This window comes from Acipenser ruthenus, chromosome 21 (assembly GCF_902713425.1).
Source record: "Acipenser ruthenus chromosome 21, fAciRut3.2 maternal haplotype, whole genome shotgun sequence".
NCBI classification, from domain to species: Eukaryota; Metazoa; Chordata; class Actinopteri; order Acipenseriformes; family Acipenseridae; genus Acipenser; species Acipenser ruthenus.
The window spans coordinates 715397-733607 of NC_081209.1; the positions used below are offsets into that span (position 1 = coordinate 715397).

At 43.8% G+C, this 18211-nt stretch overlaps 1 protein-coding gene across 2 annotated transcripts; it reads right to left on the bottom strand.

Annotated features, from left to right (window-relative positions):
- Positions 1–9: 9 nt before the first annotated feature.
- On the bottom strand, positions 10–14664 carry LOC117428171 (uncharacterized). 2 transcript variants are annotated; one of them, XM_058994135.1, is made up of 7 exons: positions 14228–14394; positions 5358–6352; positions 4185–4236; positions 3445–3574; positions 3002–3144; positions 2380–2613; positions 10–2195 (listed from the first exon to the last, which is right to left on the bottom strand). In XM_058994135.1, exons 1-7 carry the CDS (start codon positions 14243–14245, stop codon positions 1410–1412), a joined length of 2358 nt encoding a protein of 785 aa, XP_058850118.1. In that variant the 5' UTR covers positions 14246–14394; the 3' UTR covers positions 10–1409. The 2 variants fall into 2 exon arrangements, with proteins under 2 accessions (XP_058850118.1, XP_058850117.1); XM_058994134.1 differs by lacking the exon at positions 14228–14394 and adding an exon at positions 14481–14664 and having other exon boundaries at positions 13–2195.
- Positions 14665–18211: the final 3547 nt, after the last annotated feature.

An 18211-nucleotide genomic window follows, 5' to 3' on the forward strand; every position in this document is an offset into this window, starting at 1 on the left:
TGCAAAGAAATCTATATTAGGAAAATTTGGAGGATATAAACTATTCCTTTAAAAGCTGGAGTTTTCAAACCCTCCCCCCTCCTGTATAAAAAATCACACCATGAACAGAAGCAACAGTTTGGGGGGAAAAATATATTTTTGTATATATATATATACTTTAATAATTACTTATAACTGCTTGACAATCCATCTGTGGTATTGGCAGTCTGTTTTTAGTCTGTTTTTTAGTATTCAATTCTAAAATTAAATTAAATTCAACCAGATTCCATGGACTGGTACTTTTTTTTTTTTTTTTTTTTTTAAACAATATATATATATTACGTTTTTGTTGCAAATATAACAGTGCTATAAAAAATCTCAAGGTAGTCTCATTCATTTGTGCTATAAAGACAGTAAGATGCTTTTATTTACATGCTAGACAGTATCTACAAATGTGGTGCCTGTGAACCAGGGTTAGACACAACAGATTGCAATAACCCAAGAAAGTGGTGCCTCTCTAACTCAGCGTGAGGATCCCGTGAAGCAATACAAAACTAGCAGGTAAAGGAAATGTTTAAACACCCTCTGCACCTTGCTAAGTGGTAACCCAGATCAAAGTGCATCTACCCAAAACTTTCTTTTTCATTTCATTTTCAGACCATGCCATAATAGGTCAACCAGGAAATTGCATGTGAAAGTTACCGAAAAAAGGTTTTTCAAATCAAAGCATCTGCTTTTAGAATGTCAGGTTTCCAGTTTCTACAGTAGGAGGGGAGGACACATCATGTCAGTTAACTGTCACCTCTCTGGTGTGGTGTTTTAATAGAGTGAAGACTTCTGGATTAAAATCGTGGGCCAGATTAAGAGAGCTGAAAATCCTGTGAAGTTGCCATGCTTGGAAGATCTGCTCCTTATACATCACTCTCAAACAAACACCCTGCCGCAGGCACCCCAGATTTCAATAAGCCTCGCTTAGCACTGTGAACCCAGAGCAAAGACTACGCGTCCCATTGCATCAACACTAATGCTATGAGTAGGTCAAACTGACATCTTCTCTAATATTATCGTCAGAGAGAAAACTATGCCACAGGCAAGGTATTTCCAGGGTGCATTCTCCGAATCTGTCTGGATCTTATCTTAACAAATCTGACAATACACAAAGTGTAGGGTTTCTCTACTTCACTACTGTCCTAGGGCAACACATCCCTGGCATAGTGTTTGGAGGAAAGCCGGGTCCTTTTAACGTTGGTTTCAGAAGACAAAAGATAAAGCCAAAGCAGTAATGTGAGCTGGTTTCTCATCTGGTTAAATAAAGGATTGATTGGACTTCAGCCTAAGAGATGCAACTTACTAAGAACTGGCAGAAGAGGAGAAGCCCAATATTTCTTCCTCCGCAGTCCTGCATTTTCAACACTGGGGCTTTCCAAGCGTCACACTTGTTCACTAACCCCACAGTATACTGTGGCTGGCTGAACTAATGAGCATGACTTCTGAGCTGGAGTATTGTACGCATACGGTGACTCTGTCGCACTGGCATCTGTTAGAGAGAGGCTGCTATGATTATCTGAGGAAATAAAAACACTGGATTGATCAACACAGTCCATTCTCTTGGGGTTCCCCCAAAGGCTCCAGTCGGACGTTGTGCTGGGCTTGAAAGGGGACCCATTGACCGAACTGAGATGGCGTTGGGCCGCCGGACTCTTGTAGTCCTTTTTCCTTTTGGGGTTCAAGTCCTGCTGATCACCATTCTGATGAGACTCCCCACACTGGCCAAGATGCTCAGTAAGAACCAACGGCTGCCGGTCGTCCTCCTCCGAGATGACAAAGACCGGCACGATGGCTCCATCAGGTTCGGCGGGGAGGACCCCGGTCTTTGCTGCAGCATCCACCTGGAGGGTCCTGCTGGAAGAGCCATTCAGGACCTCTCCAGGGACGACCCTGGGATTCTGAGGCTGTCCTGGGGGGCCGGTGGGACCCTTGGTGGACTCAGGTGAGCTTGTTCGGAACCCGAAGCAAGGGCTCCCGAACCTGGCTTTGCGCAGGTTGCTTGTTGAGTTGAGCCGGCGCTGTCTTTGGGAGTGCTGGCTCAAGGGGTACGAGGCGTTGCTCATCGAAGAGTCCGAGTGATTCTTCTTTGTCTCGGCTTCCAAGTGGGCCTCCGACATGACTATCCGCTCTCTTTCCCTGCCACAGTCTGACCCTGACCTGGCGGAACCCTGAATAATAAAAGTGTAATGTTTTAAACTGCATGATTTGAAACAGTTACCTTTCTAGAACTAAAAACTGAAACAAGAAGCATGGCTTGGTTTTAAGGACTTTTCCTGTCAATAGTGAATTAACCGGATAAGCGAATCATCAAGTAAGCGCTGTGTTTTCTTTACCAGTTTAACCATTACTTACGTTGTCCACCAGTTTTGTGAAGGGGCTGGTAGAGTTCCAGCTGCACCACTTCCTCTGCAGCTGAGGTGGCAGGAAGTCGTGGAAGGTGCGGACGCTCCAGGCCCTGGGTCTCGGGGCTCCACTGTCCCTCTCAGCCCTCGGATCTGGGAACGGAGGGGGGCTGGCAGTGTCTGGAGTCAGCCAGTCACACACTGTGCCTGGGCTCGTCTCATTACTCTTCAGGTTCTTGTCTTGCTGTTTTAAAAAAAAAAAAAAAAAAAAAAAAAAAAAAAAACTTCCAATACAAAGATACTGCAAATACTAAACCGAGTCAATACTTTTTGATTGAAAATGTGTCTGATAGTTTAAACGGTAGACGAGCGTTTACACAGACGGTCTACACATTTATAAAAATGCAAAAATTCAACCTTACATTTTCCTTTTTTTTTTTTTTTAAATAGGAGAAAATTGCCCCTCCAAAAAAAAAAAAAAAAAATTCACTCTTCTTAAGCTGTAGCCCAAAAACTCTGAAATACATTTCCTTTCGTGATGTCAGAATTATCCAAATGGGTTCGCGTTCAGAAGAGAAGTAACTGGAGCGCCTCCAGCAATCAAACCTGCAGTATGCCCCTTTCACCCTTACTTTGTAGGTAGAGAAGCTCAGTCCACTGGGCCCTGGTCCTGCAGAGATAACGAACACCTCGTCGGTCCCTGACTCCGACACGGTGAGTCCGCTGGAGGAAACCTCCTGCTCGTCACGCTGGCACACAGCACTCAGCGAGGTACCTGAAAGAAGACAGTGGGGGGAATCCACTCAAACACGTCTAGTTTCAGCAGGGGCTTTGTACCGTTGGGTTCAACTTACACTTCCACTTACTTTTTATATGAAATAACTACCCATGTGTACACTGAAACCAGCATTGACGGAGACGACTGCATTTTAGGTACTGCGCTGAATTTGAGCTATCAACCCACGAGTTGGTTAGGAGTTTATAAAATACACTTAAATATTAACAGAAGTTATTTGAAAATGTTTGAAAAGTATTTGAAACCAAAGCGAAAGTACTGCACTCCTCCACGGCTGACCTGTGCGGGCGGGGCTCCGGGTGTGGTTGTTGTTCTCGTTGTCCGTGGAGATCTCCAGGCTCGAGCGGTTTGGGACCACCAGCTGAAGCTCGCTGATGCCCATGGCAGAGTTCTGGATGCCACGCTGCGACTGGAGAGACAACAGGTACGAACTGAAGATCAGTGCGGTTTGCTCTCCCTTAGCTTACCAGTCAGGCCCCTTGTAATTACCAAATAGTGTGTTAGGACCAGCCCTCCAAGACCCTAACGATGTCGCAACAGAGGGACTCCACTGTACTGCACAGGGGTGTGTGAAGCCTACAGCAGCACATGAAAACACTCTGGGGACCCTATTCACACAACCTGAACCCCCTCTTCAATGGACTCTTTCAACACTGCAGATCTGGACACAGGTCTAGGAAAGAGAACTCCACTGAAAACTGCAGAACCCTCCACTAAATAGAAAAGAGAAATCCACCAGAAAACGAATCTCATGTGCCGACATGGATCTCTCTGCCTGTATTCTTGTGTTTGATACTTTTTCATTAACATGGGGTAGTCTTCCTGTACAGGTAGCAGTTACATGAATGTTTTTCATTAGTGTTTAATAGAAACATGCTTTATGCTTTATTTAGCAGGTATTGCATCTTTAGCAAGTCATAATAAGATATGCAGACTTGGGTTTATCTGAAGAAGTTAGAGCAGATAACTTGATCTGCGGTCCAGGGATGTAGTAACGAGACTGGCCGTGTTTTCTTTACCTCTTGATTGTTGGGCGAGTAAGAGTTGGCTCCTTTTCCACATATTTTCTGTCTGCAAAACAAAAACATCCAGGACAGCATCAGAGTCCGGTCTTGATCAATTGTGTACCTTCCCTACTCTTAACATGCGTTTCCTTCTGTTTCAGCTCTGTTCATTGCATTTCTAGTAGGTCAAAGTGATTAAGCTTCCTATAGGAAAACATTACTGTGGTGCACAATACCCCAGCACTAACTTCTTACCATCCATTCAGTCTTCAGTACAACAAGAAGACCAACAAAAAGCAGGTAAAAAGCAACACGCATGGCTTTGATGTTCCTCTTCATCTGTAACTTTCAACTTTCAATCACAAGATACAGCAGCATGGCTAAAAAACAAAAACCCCACTGAGCTTTGAAGCTCTCTTGGAAACAACTAAACAATTCTGCCTAGAAAGTTCAAATTGGGTTTGTCTTTTCTTTTGTTGCGTGCCACTGTGCCTCTTGATAAAAAAAATTGCTAACCAGCTGCAAAACCTCAAAGATCCAGCATGTGAATGACTGTGAAGGATTGTGAATGACGAATAACAAGGCACTAGCCAGGCTGGCAGAACACAACGGGACCTGTGACTGCAGCTGAGTCAACAGCTCCTTCTCAAGAGGGGCAGGGCTATGGGATCTGTTCTGCCCAGGTATCCTGCACTTTGAATGGCAAATGGCTATTATTTTCATGACATTTTTTTTAATACATTGTGCTTTGAATAACATCTGTTTGTAATGAACTCAACTACTTGCTGTTTGCTTAAAAATTTTGTTAAGGGGAAGAAAAAAGAAACACCCACACACACACCCCACCTTCCACTACAATTACCCACTAAAGCTAACTCACTGAAAACTAGTATTTATGCCAGATCCCAAGTGGAAATGTATCCCCTTTGGCTAGTTGTTCCTAATTGACGATTATAATGGTCTAACCCTATTCCCTACTCTGAAACCCTAACCCAAACATACTCCCAAACCCAACCCCAAACCCAACCCCAACCCCAACTAACTCTTGAGCAGCCTTTTTAGCAAGTTTTACATGGCAAGTTGATACAAAGGCCATTTCAGGTGGTAATGAAAAAAAACAAAAACATTTGGTTATTTACAAATGGGTATTAAAACCTAATTCTGCTTAAAATTCAGTGTTCCTGTTACCTGAAGATGATGCAGAGGGCAGCCATGAGGACAACTGTGAAGAAGCCGGCGGCGCTCACGACAGCGAGGAGCGCGTCAGCCCGGCGGTTCCCGGGCTCCAGGGAGCGGTCGGAGCCCATGTCCGTCTCGTTGTGGTACTGGAAGAGCAGCGCAAAGCCCCGGCCTCGGCCCGTGGTGGTGATCAGCTCCACTATCACCTCCACCAGCTCCAGCGAGGAGCCGAACACCAGCTTCCGGCCGCTGGGCTTGTTGGCCCCACAAAAGCGGGAGGAGAAGGTGACGAGGTCTGAGATGTAGAGGAGGTCGTGGGGGCACACGTCGATCGGAGGAGGCTGGGTCTGAGTAGCGCTGCTGGCAACGTCGTCTGTGCTCTCCTTCAGAGAAGGGGTGGTGTTCTCACCTGGACGATCGTAGCCGTCATCATCTCCCCTGTAAGAGTGCGAGGAGATGCGGTTGTCCCCTCTCATGCCGGGGCTGCTGTCCTCCTTCGCCTGAGACTCGTTAGTCGGCAGAGAAGTCGGCAGAAACTCCGACGACTGCCTGGCCGAGTTGGATACCTTGGCCACTTCCATTCTAGATGACTGCTCTTGGACTAGGGCTTGCTTGGGGTCATCCTTTTTGGACGTGGTCCTGGGATACCCTCCATAGTAACCTTCGGCAGTCTTTGAGGGGGAGCCTGCAGTCTGGTTGGAAAGCCATTTTGGTGCCGCCTCATAATCCGGGTCTTTTGTGAGAGTCCCAGGGGTGGATGTGCTGCTCTCTTCGGTGGGGTCTGCCAGGCTCTCTCTGAAAGCAGGTGAAGAGCCGTCTTCACTCGCGCTCTCAAACACATCAAAGTCAAATACATCCATTACCAGTCTGTACCCAGCTGGCACAAAGAACTGCCACACGCAGTGCAACCCCGGGTAGTAGCGGATAGGAAAACCCGGGGATAAGACGAGGCCCTGTTCATCTGAGTCCACCACGTCCACTACAGCTCCACAGGAGTAATAGACCTGCAATTGAGAACCAGTTAGCTCAGCCGCCCGCAACAAAGCAAAGAAACAGCATTTTCAGAGCAGGAAGGTCCTAAATATGCCTTCTAAAGTAATATTGGCCTGCAATTTGATTTGAAAAATAACGAGCAATCCGCATCATAAAATAGGGCAACACCAATTTTTTGTTCTATAATATATTTGAATGGAGATTTTTCTATTAAAAATGAACCAAACATTGCTGTACGGTATAGCAACAATTCTATTGTTTTTGTAACCTTAAAAGATAGTTCTAAGTGTAAATATTATTATCATTATTAATCAAGAGCTAAATGCAGACCAAAACATCTCCGATCATCCTCACTGGCATGAAAGCAGCTCAGAAGTAAAAACAGCACATTTTCTAAACCATAACCTGCCTTTTTACATGCAAGAGTTTTTGTTTTTACTTGAGAAAAAAATAAAATCGTAATAAAAAAACAAGAATTCCACATCGTGTGATGTGGCTGCGCAAACACAAACTGATCTGCCTTGTTTGGGTTACAAACTCTTAAAAAACAAGATGCTATTTCAAATTCTGCTTTTTCACCACATAAAAAAAATAGAAGAAAACAAATCCAAACCTAATTGAAGACACGTTTCCTGGAGATCTATGTTCGATTTCCATTTCAAAGCATTCTTATGGCTGGCAAGTCTTTTTATTTAATTCCAAACATTAGACATAACAAGCTGTTATTCACAATTCCGTGACAGGAACATTTATTTTCTCTCTCTCTCTCTCTCTCTTTTTCCCCAGTGTCAGCTTTCATTAAAAATAATATCCTAAAGGCCAGCCAACATCATCTGGTTATGGAGAAGAGAAATCTAGGGACCTGAAGACCTCCACGAGGTCCTTGTAAAATAAATCTAACAATATCTGGCTCTTTCACAGGGGGGCTGTATTTCCATTTGACTTTCCTTCGTGATCACGGTGGTGTGATTTACAACACGGTATTCAAATCAAAATCCCAGCCAAGGAACGCACCCGCCACATCGAGCCACGAGTGGACAGAATAGCACTTTCAAGGGACGGGGCATGGATATTAATTTGCTCTTGATATTTCAAGTCTTTGTCATTTCAGAGAACTCTACAGGTACAGCCCTGCGTCTGACCAGAAGCTGACAGCAGTTAGATTTGAATAATATAAATGTCCACGCTGGATGAAAAAAACACCAAAAAGGTAACCTAACTTACAAACTAAAGGGGTACTATAATCGAATAGTAAAAATGTTTTTGTGCATGCACTGTGCACGGCTACATTATTACTGAAGTAGAATCCCTTCCTTCTATATTGTTGTGAAAAACTTGCAAAGTTTCATTACATTGAGACAACAGCTGCCGATTCCTTCCCTCAGCTAGTCCCTCAAAAGGTAAGGCAAGCCAGCCGTCAGCACCCAGGGGAGGGATTTCTTCAAACACACCGACTTTTAATTCTTAGCAGATGTGAGGGCTGGGGGGAATCACTGCGGGTAATTGAATGCAGATGCCCACATTTTTTTTTAATGTATTAATGTCTTTTGGAGGCCTGCCTGTATGAGCTGAGAGCCCCTGACTGCAACCCTGCTGCACCCCTCCAGAGTTTTTTAAACACGTACACACATACACAGACACACAGGCACATACACACACACACACACACGCACACACAGAGGCTCTCTGAGAGGTTTATAAACTTCGGGCTCCGAACCTAAATCAGTAAACTATCCAACTTCAGATGTTCGCAATGCAAACCTAGCCGGGGACTTGTAAATGTTAATTACGCTACATGTTTCAGATCTCCAGTTCAAAGCGTCTCTCTCTCTCTCTCTCTCTCTCAGAAGTGGGGTCCCAGTTTGTCACCACGCTGTGGTAGAATGCCCTGGGGCTGAGTGGACTCGTACAGCGTTGCCCTTGTTTCCTCAGCTGTGTGAAGTGGGGGGCTGGGATTCCTCACCTGACCGTTCTAACAGTACAGGCTTCAACAGTAACCAATTCAGCCGAGGCCTCAGATGCAGAGGCAGACTGCCGGGAGATCTGTGCTTTCATCTGGATGCAGCAATACAGTGCGATTAATAACAGACAAAACAGACAACATCCCATAAGCAACAGCACACTTTCTTCCAGGGTCAAACCGAGGCCTCTGCAGCGCTATTCCCTGGAGACAGCAACACGCTCCCCAGGAGGTTCACATCTTATTAGTCTTGGAAAGTCAAGTCTGGCTATACCTCTGAAGAATAAACATTGCGCAAGCTGGTGAGCTCTGAATAACATCCGCAGCAGAAACAAACTCTCCCCTTTAAAGGGAAATAACCAACTCTTTCAAAAATAGTGTCAACTCAGATGGGGTCCAGACACATGCTGCACAGGAAGGAACCCAGCTTGGGCAGGAAACAGAGTGTTTATCCTGAAACTTCTAGTGTTGTAGCAGGCTGAATGTGAGGGGCTGGTATTACAAAGTGATGTCATGGGAATTTGGGAAGGAGTAATTAACATGCAAGGAGAGTTTGGCATCTCCAGGTAACTGAGCTATCTGCCGAGCGGAGGGGGTGCTTCATTTGTAGCAGTCTGAGCGAGATTAAAGAGGCTGCTGGGTTTCAGTAGAGGACTGAAGTGGGAAGCGCACACTTCGTTCATTGGAATATATTCAGCATGCCGCGGAACAATGCATCCCACGTTTACAAAATATATAAATTACACAACTGACATTCAACGGGACCTTTCCAAGAAAGTGCAACGCTAAGCCGATTTCATAAAGGGTAGTAAATGGCTTCACAGTGAGAACTTCAGCTTACGAACAGGACAAACCTGCCAAGTTCTGGGAAAAGCATTGAAAAGAATGAAAGGACATAGAGTTCTGGCTTCTACCAGTACAAGGTGTTCTTATTTCACTCTGCTTCACTTTTCTCTTACGGCTCAAGCCACTTTTACTCTTCAGAATGTTTCACAAGTTTTACCGTTAGTTACAAATGTTAAACTTTAAATTAGGAAGTTATCCCCTTATGAATGACTTGACAACGCACTCCTTTTTGGGCATTATGACCACGGAATTGGTTTAAATGTGTGACGGGAAAAGAAAGAGGACCCTTCTTTACCTTCTGAATGCTCTTTTGTGATGTCCGTGCTGCGAGTTTGTGTGGCTCAGTGCAGTAACTATAGCAGCGCCCTCCTGATACTGAGAGGATGGAGTCGATCCCACAGAGCAAGTACGGAAAAGAAGTACCAGTTTGACATCTAATCAGATCTATGTGGAGGACAAAGCAAAGAGGTGCATTGACGCCGTTAACAAAAGGTGTGCAAGGATACAATTGCGACCTCCTTTATAAGGAAGTGCAACTGAACCAATATCGTCAAGAGGGAAACCAGGCGGTACTTCGAGGGTGTGCCTCCAGGACTGTCCATGATACCCAGCACTGCATTATCCCAGGCTGGGTCAGTTGGCATCGCTGGCACAATCTTGCCCATGGGCACTGCTATGAAGCACACAGATTTATTCCCAATAAAGCGGCCACACCCTAAAGAGGGCATTCAGCAACAAGAGCATGCCTGTTTGACTCAGAGAGGGAGTGTGACAGCCAGGCTAGAACAACCGAAACATCCATGCAACCCCACACAGAGCGGAACAATATTGACCTGGATTGCACCACTTGTGGGACGTAAAAGTAGTCCTTCAACTGATTTGATAGTGTTAGGTTCAAGTAAGCTACATTATAATCATTGGGAATGGGCTCTTGATCTTCAGTTTTCAGTGACTCCTCCGCTACAGTCAAGGCTGCTGAGATTAAATTCTCGCTCCAAAAGCCCGTAAGACGTCACTAACAGCTGCGCTTATCATCGGAAAGACTTCAAATCAATACAAGTATAAACTGCTCTGCTGGAAAAAAAAACTAACTAAACAAGATTTTCATTTTAAATGTGTTAAGGTTGTGAAGTCTGTACATTAACCCTTTACTGCCCTGCCTATTTTCTCAATGTCAAACATATCGGACACTGTGCAGCGATGGGTTAATAAGATCTGTCCTGATTTATAATGTCACAAATCACTTCACAGGGTTAGTAGTTTATGGGTCCAGTGGTACATTTCACAGCTACTACTGTACTTCAGCAGTCTAAAGCACTCTTTCAGAGATTACTGCTAGGACCTGTAAAATTCAAACGCAAACAATCTAAAAACCCTTTTAACTTCTGAAATCCTACATCTTTTGTAAATAACACCCATTGTGCAGATGTACAATAGCTGTAACAATTTACAACAATGTGCCTGCAAGCATGGGAGATTTAATCAGCTGGTATTAGATCAACTGTCTCAGGTTACCTCCATGTGAAGAAAAGGCAAAGTAAAGATAATTTGTGCCTGACGGAATGTTACTGTGAAGAGATCCACTATAGGTTTACCTGCGCTGTTCTGTGGTGCTTCCTAAGAGTCTTTACTTACAGCTCTGCGGTACTGAAAGAGTCGACTGTAATGAATAAAATACAGCAAGCTGCTGATGCACATGAAACTGTTCCAGATCTTAACGCTGTGTTCGTCTCTACTAAATTATTGTTTCGGTTAAGACTGCATCACAGTGAGCTGGGGTAATAGCACCCTCCCCCAACTGCAAATCCCAATGTTAAGGTATAGCAGAGGGGCTCCAGAGTCCTCGAGCCCCCTTCTGCCCCTCCACAGCTGCAGCGCAGTCTGATACATGACCCTGCTGCTTGTCACATATCTTCACTATGATGTCAACCTCCCCATGTGTCTGTGCGGGTCCCGAGCCCATGGGTTCATCAGCCTTGGGTTTAAAAACCATGGGCCTGCTGCCCTCTCTCACCAGGGGCCCCTTTCAAAACAGCACATCTGTGTCATCAGTAAAGGACAGGGTTTCCATCCAGACAGCCTTCGAGTCTCCCAGCTACCGAAACAACTGCAGGGACTCTCCCCCTCCACAGCCCCTTCAGTCACCGTGTGCAGAACTGCACTTCTTCAAGTTTCCCATCAATGTATTCATTTTATAATGCATATGTTTATTTTTACAGTTATGCCAGGCAGCTTCTCAAACTCCACAGAGTACACACAAACTGTTTTTAAATATCTAAGACTTCATTTGTAACCGAAGGGTTCTCACCTGTGCAACCGTGAAAGAAACGTAATAATAAAACAATAAAAACACTGAAACCTTCTTCCGGGACTCCGATAGAGCAGGTTTATTGACAGGGGAATCTAATTCAGGATTCTGTCAAATGAGCAATTTTCATTTTATTTAGAGTTCCAGCAGTGTTTAAGCCTTCGCTTACCCCAAAGGGATTCATTGGGTGCCATTGGGGAAAATGATTACTTATACAATATTAAATATTACTAGAAAAATGTGGCTCTTATCCACAGAGACACAAGGACTCCTAAGCAGCTTTCCCAATATAAAAGTAGGGCATATTGCAAAAAGAACTAGCGTGATTGCGTGGAATGTGTATCATTTAGAACACATTCCAAAGCTCTACTGAGTTTAGTTTTAAAAAAAAAAAAATTGGCAAAGTGGAATTGGAATTTTGAATTTAAAAAAATAAATAAATAATAATCTGGGAGCCACGGTCCCTTTCATGGAACAAACTCCAAGCCAGTTTATCTCATTCCAAAAATGAACTTGGTACAAAAGAAGACAAAGGCATCTTTTAGACTGCCCCATGAGGCAGATAATCGCAGAGATGGCTGGTCCCCTGTAAACAGCAGAGATAGAGCTCTGTCACTCGCAGCTCAAGATACCCACAACCTTTGTTCGTCAGTTTTTGCAGGACGTTGTGGCCCCCTATTTATCCAGCAATGTCCCAATTACCAGACGTACACCAGTGAGAAGTGTGCACAGGGCATTTCAATAGGGGGTCCTGGCTCCAGCAAGGTACTGTGGAACTGCTTTGTGGCAAGGTCAACTTATTCAGCCTCAAGCAATCTATATACATTTCTGTACAAAGTTTAAAGACCCTCTGTGGACTCAAGAAGGCTCTTAATCTGTCTGCAAAAACAGAAACAGAAAGTGATCTACAAAGTGACTCTAAACAAGAAGAGGGTTGGATAACTGCGACTCTCAGACAAGCTGCTCTTCAAGCCTGAGATCTCCCCACCCCTCACAATACTGATAAAGGGATCATCAAAGGACCACGTGGTGAACCGAATCCTGGAACAACACGGGCTCCTCTCACATCTCTCACAGCTACATCCTGACTCCCTGTCACAAGAGGAACACACTCAGCTGATGCTCGTTTTCTGGTTACGCTGGCAGCTTTTGCAATTCAGAATGAATTCCTTTGGAATATTTTAGGAGGAAAAGCCTATGGATTTGCAGGGCAATTTTATTTTGAAGTCTTGCCAGAACCACGCATGCCAAGTAAAAAAGTATCTGTGTGCACAAACTCAACATGTTTGTAGCGGTGCAGACAAAGTGGTGCTGGTATACTGGGGGGTAGAGAGGTGAGCCATCGAGGGCAATCTGGTTCTAATTTACATGCTGAAGACCAAAGCAGAGGAGAACATACAGGACTTGAGGAAAAGGATCAGTCTGGGATTCAGCCCAGCTGTTTATTTACAAAACACTGTGGGGGGAATAAGGTTAATCAAAACCCAGCAGCAGTTAGGCAGCCACTGTGAGTTTATTACCACACGAGGTAACGAATTAGAGTCACACGGGCGCTTCAAACGAAGCGTTGAGCACTGCTGTAACCCTTAGGAACACGTAAACACTTCATTGCAATGTGTATTGCATTATTTAGATCAGAGAAAAGAGGAGAGATTCACTTTATTTTAGAAACAGAAGATTAAATTAACTAACCCCTCACAATAAAAAAGCATAGAAAAATATAAGTGTTTATAGAAATCTACAGAAAATTCAAGAAAAGTATTGCCAGTTTCACAGATCTGTAAAAAAAAAATAACAAGGATCTAGTATAGACAGATATAGAAGCAGCTGTGATCTATAGATTGATCTATAGGGGAATTGCAAAAAATGTTTTTCTAAATATATATATATATATATATATATATATATATATATATATATATATACACACACGTCAATAACACACACTACAATTATCATTGAAGTTTAACTTTATTTCATCTGTGACAACATGCACATTTAATCTATAGTATTTTTCCACGGTTGAAGTAATGATCCCGGCGGGGAGCCCCCGCAGACGCCCTTACCTAATTAATTGTTGCAAAGTTTCACTTTCAAGTTAACAGTTCCCCACTGAGCACTAATAAGGCGTCAGACCGCTTCGCAAACCCTAGGTGTGAATATCCTATTCCAGGCTGTTTGTTCAATTCACATTCTTCCAAACACAGTACAGTACTGTATCTCTTTATGGTCAATTAGATCTATTCAGAGCTCTCTCTCGCTCTCCCTCTGTTTTCAAGTTTACATAAATAAACAAGCACTGTAAATAAAAAGCCGTACCGTTGTTCCAGTCTAATGCAAGCTGTACAGTAAACCACAGCGTCAATACTGCAAGCTGTACAGTAAACCACGGCGTTAATACTGCAAGCTGTACAGTAAACCACAGCGTCAATACTGCAAGCTGTACAGTAAACCACAGCGTCAATACTGCAAGCTGTACAGTAAACCACGGCGTTAATACTGCAAGCTGTACAGTAAACCACAGCGTTAATACTGCAAGCTGTACAGTAAACCACAGCGTCAATACTGCAAGCTGTACAGTAAACCACAGCGTCAATACTGCAAGCTGTACAGTAAACCACAGCGTCAATACTGCAAGCTGTACAGTAAACCACAGCGTCAATACTGCAAGCTGTACAGTAAACCACAGCGTTAATATTTGTTAGGCAGAGTTCCCATGCTTTATTTTTCAACTCAATGTATACAGACAACGTCACATGGAGATGTACTTACCCACTGCATATAATTCATGTGCTAGATTACATTATTATGAATAGCGTTTAAATCACACGATTTCCTCAAATGCTACTCGCTATGAGCCGCGACTCTCATTTCCACATGCCAGTGACGAACGTGGATTAACACGGCAACGCTGACTCGCTTGCATTGCAGGAATACACGGCGTTGTTGTTTTTCCATTGAGCGTTTCTGGAAACAGTGCAAAATAAAAATGAACAGGATGCTAAATCACTTTCTCGTCACTTACTTTATGTGCGTGTGCCCCCGAAGCCCAGAGAAGGGAGGCTGTCATGAAGATCGGTGCCCAGTTTGCCGTGGTTTGTAAAGTTTTCTCCATGTCTCCCTGTGCAGTAATGTACACAGCACCGTAACCCCCTCTTTTCTCTCTCTCTCTCTCTCTCTCTCTCTCTCTCTCTCTCTCTCTCTCTCTCTCTCTCTCTCTCTCTCTCTCTCTCTCTCTCTCTCTCTCTCTCTCTCTCTCTCTCTCTCTCTCTCTCCCCATTCACCTGGAGTGAGTCACCTCGGGGGCGCGCCTTCACATGTCGGGCACGCGCGCACCACAGGGAGGGTGAAGGAGGGGCTCGCGAAAGCAAAGCAACCCACGCGTTACTGTGTTTCTTGGGATGTTTTGGTCATATTTTGAAGCCTGCTGGACAGTTAGGCTTTCATGGGTGGTTTTATACTGTGTCTAAAACGTAGTCACAATAAAAATAAAAAATAAATCATACGAGCAACAGAGTCAAATAAATATGCATCTCCCATTCAGTCGCGGTAGGACCCAAAACTTTTTTCTATATTAAAATCAAAGTACATTAACCTGCAAGATTCAAGAGAGTCTGATTTAAAGACACAGGACTTATGTAAACATATCATCTATCTGAGCGAAGATTGAAGCAAAAAAACAACAATGGAAAATCATCCAGACACACATGATAGGATATCGAACAGGTGAGAAACTAAAACCCAGAACACCTAGGTCCTCGGAAGTAGAATATAGCATTGCTTTGTGTGTATTGTGCCAAACAAATGCCCTAAAGCAGTGCAAACAGGAGAGGACACAGACGTGTGCACAGTGACTTTAGTCAGCATGAGTACATGGCTGTGCATAGCTTCGATTGCCCTCCTCGTAATGGAAAACAAATGAGTTTTCTTTTTCCCTCAGCGAGGCCTGCTCGGGATGCCTGTGGCTGAGCTGACATACCAGGCTGGTTAGTAATTGAACCATTTGCTTCAAGCTTGGAGGATGGAGGGTGGCTGAAAAGTATGGGAGTGCATCTTCCAGACTGCACGACACAGGAAAGCAGACAGAGACTGTGCGCTCACAGAATTAGCAGCAACAGCAGCTCCCAGAACAATGAGGTGACTGAGCCGCAGCAGCTGTGCTGTAGCGCTGCGATATACAGGGCTGGTGCTGTGTGTGTGTGTGTGTGCTTATTTACTGTGCATAGAAAGTACAATGCATACCAGGCACACCGTGTGTGGGAGTGTGCGTGACGGGATTTCAAATCCAAATCTTCTGGTCCCCAGTGCTCATTCATAACAGCTGTTTTAAGATCGTTACCCAAATCAGTATCGTTCTTTCTTATTGTATTTTTGGTATTCCTGATCCTCCGCCCGGGAGACAGAGTTATTTTGCAATTCGAAAACACAATCAGGATTTGGCACAGCAAGGCTGTGTTCGTTTGAGCTGACATGTTAATCGGCTTTAATCCAATTCATTCACATAAAAAAAATGGAAGTTATTTGATCTGCTTGTTGCCACTGATTGAGAAATGCTGCACGAGTTTGCAAACACGCCTGTCTAGGGGAGAGCACTGTCCTTGATTCAGGATTATTAGGACAGAAGGATATGCGTGTGTGCGTCTGTGTGGGCAGGTATTACTATCAATGTGCTGATTTGAGAAAATGTCCCCAAAAAGATAGTACATCCTGAAAAAAAAAAAACACGTTGTGGGGACGTCACCACTTTGTAAAACACGTTTTTAAGAACTAAATATGCCTTCAAAACAAACAAACAAACACAAAATAAAAAGTGCCAAAATATTTAGTTTGTTGTCGACTTTCATCCTGTGTGGAGTTTTGATGGACTGGAATTAGAAATAGTAAATAAAAATATAGTGAGAGTCAATGAGAAGTCCCCACAAATATCGGAATTCAAACGTGTGTGTGTGTGTGTATATATATATATCTCTGTGTGTGTGTGTGTGTTTCTTTCCCTTTTTGTGAACGTTGCTGAGTGCACAGTCTGTAGTCCTGTTTATAGTACAGTAACAGCCCTGACCTGTTGATTTCCCCTAAGAGATGATTGCTCAGTCTCCATGTCCATTTAATCATTGGCTTCTCTGGGAGACTACCTGCCTCCCAGAGAGCTGAAACTAACAGAACAAATTCCCAACAGCCTCCAGAAGGAAAACAAGCTGTGATCATTAACAACCCTAACCTCCCATGGCTTTGCCAAACCAGCCCCCCTTTTACAAGCACACCAAGCACTGCAGTGTTAGTTTGCCTCAGTGTCCTCTAGAGGTAAGTTTTTGCGATTCAATTTTTTTTTGGGGGGGGGGGGGGGGGGCACTGTCATTTGGAATGCTGTTGTGGTTTGAATCCTGGTTGTGTCACGTTGCTGGTCTTTGCTGGGGGGGCACTGTCACTTGGAATGCTGTTGTGGTTTGAATCCTGTTTGTGCCACGTTGCTGGTCTTTGCTGGGGACCCACAGGGGGTGCTACGTTGACCTTTGCATTCCTGCATGGTTAAGGTCAGGGGTAGGGTGAGGGTGAGGGTAGTAAATCAGCGCATGACGAGTTCAGACAGGGAGTTCCCAGCCTGGCTCTTTCAGGGGTCACTAGATTGGTGGAATCTGTGTCTCGGGTTTAGCGATTGGAAATAGGAATGGATTGACAGCAGGACTGGAGGTCACCAGTTGGTCTTCAGTCCTCCAGAGGTGCAGTGAAGAGACAAAATTAAAATAGGGCATTTTAAATTGGGTAGAAAAACAAGGGAAAATGGAATACCCATCCATCTATTCTTCCATCCATCCTTCTATCCATCCATCCATCCATCCATCCCTCTATATACACACACACACGTCAATAACTACAAATACCATTCAAGTTTAACTTTTATGCAATCTGTGACACATGGCAGCCATCTAAAATCATCCCAGCATGCAAAGGTTAAGGGAATTATTATGTGAAATTAAAAATAATAAACAACACCATCATTTTCAAGTGAACATTGAGAGCAAAGGCATTGCTCAAATCCAACAGCAAACACCATGTGCCAAATATTCTATTAGAGAAAAATCAGCAAAGTTAATCTGCAGCATGTGCCAAGAACGAGATTAAATAAGAAATAATTAGCATGGTGTGATTGCGGGGCTCGCAGTACTGAATGTTCAATAAACTGTTAATCACAGTGTTTATCTGAGACAGCTTATTTGAAACACCCACGGGAAATGCCATCACGTCTGCTGGAATTCCGAATTGAGTAAGAAATACAAAATAAATGTACAAAAAAAAAACCTATAAATCCACTAATCGTTTCAGCAGGTTATGGCCCAAGAGTGAAGGATTCGGACTGTACTTATGGGCTGGTTCACATCCGGCTATTCACGACTCTCCCGCTAGATGTCGGTATTACCCAGAAATGTAATAGTTTTGTTTTTGAAGCTCACAAGCAGTCTTCTGTTATGGTTCATTAACACTATGTCACTAACTGTAAAGAAACAACTGTTGCGTGCACCGATACTATAAGAACAGTAGAGTGGGTGTACAATTCTGAAAAGTCATACAAACACTATGCATTATCTCCAATTCCAATTCAGCTATGCTTTTAAAATTAAGTCCATATACTATTACGTACCATTCAAGAAATATTTACAACTGATAAACGAGAGATTGCAAATGGTCGATCACTCAGCATTGCTGTTAATTAAATTACATCAGGCATTTCATCTGAGTAGCGTTTACTTTGCCCTTCAA

Excerpts from the sequence above, each read along its gene's own strand:
- LOC117428171 (XM_058994134.1), bottom strand. The coding sequence starts at position 14,570 with ATGGAGAAAACTTTACAAACCACGGCAAACTGGGCACCGATCTTCATG. Across the intron at positions 6,353-14,480 it reads CGGGGGCACACGCACATAAA|GTCTATTACTCCTGTGGAGC; the intron begins GTAAGTGACGAG and ends TCTCAATTGCAG. Across the intron at positions 3,575-4,184 it reads ACTCGCCCAACAATCAAGAG|TCGCAGCGTGGCATCCAGAA; the intron begins GTAAAGAAAACA and ends TTGTCTCTCCAG.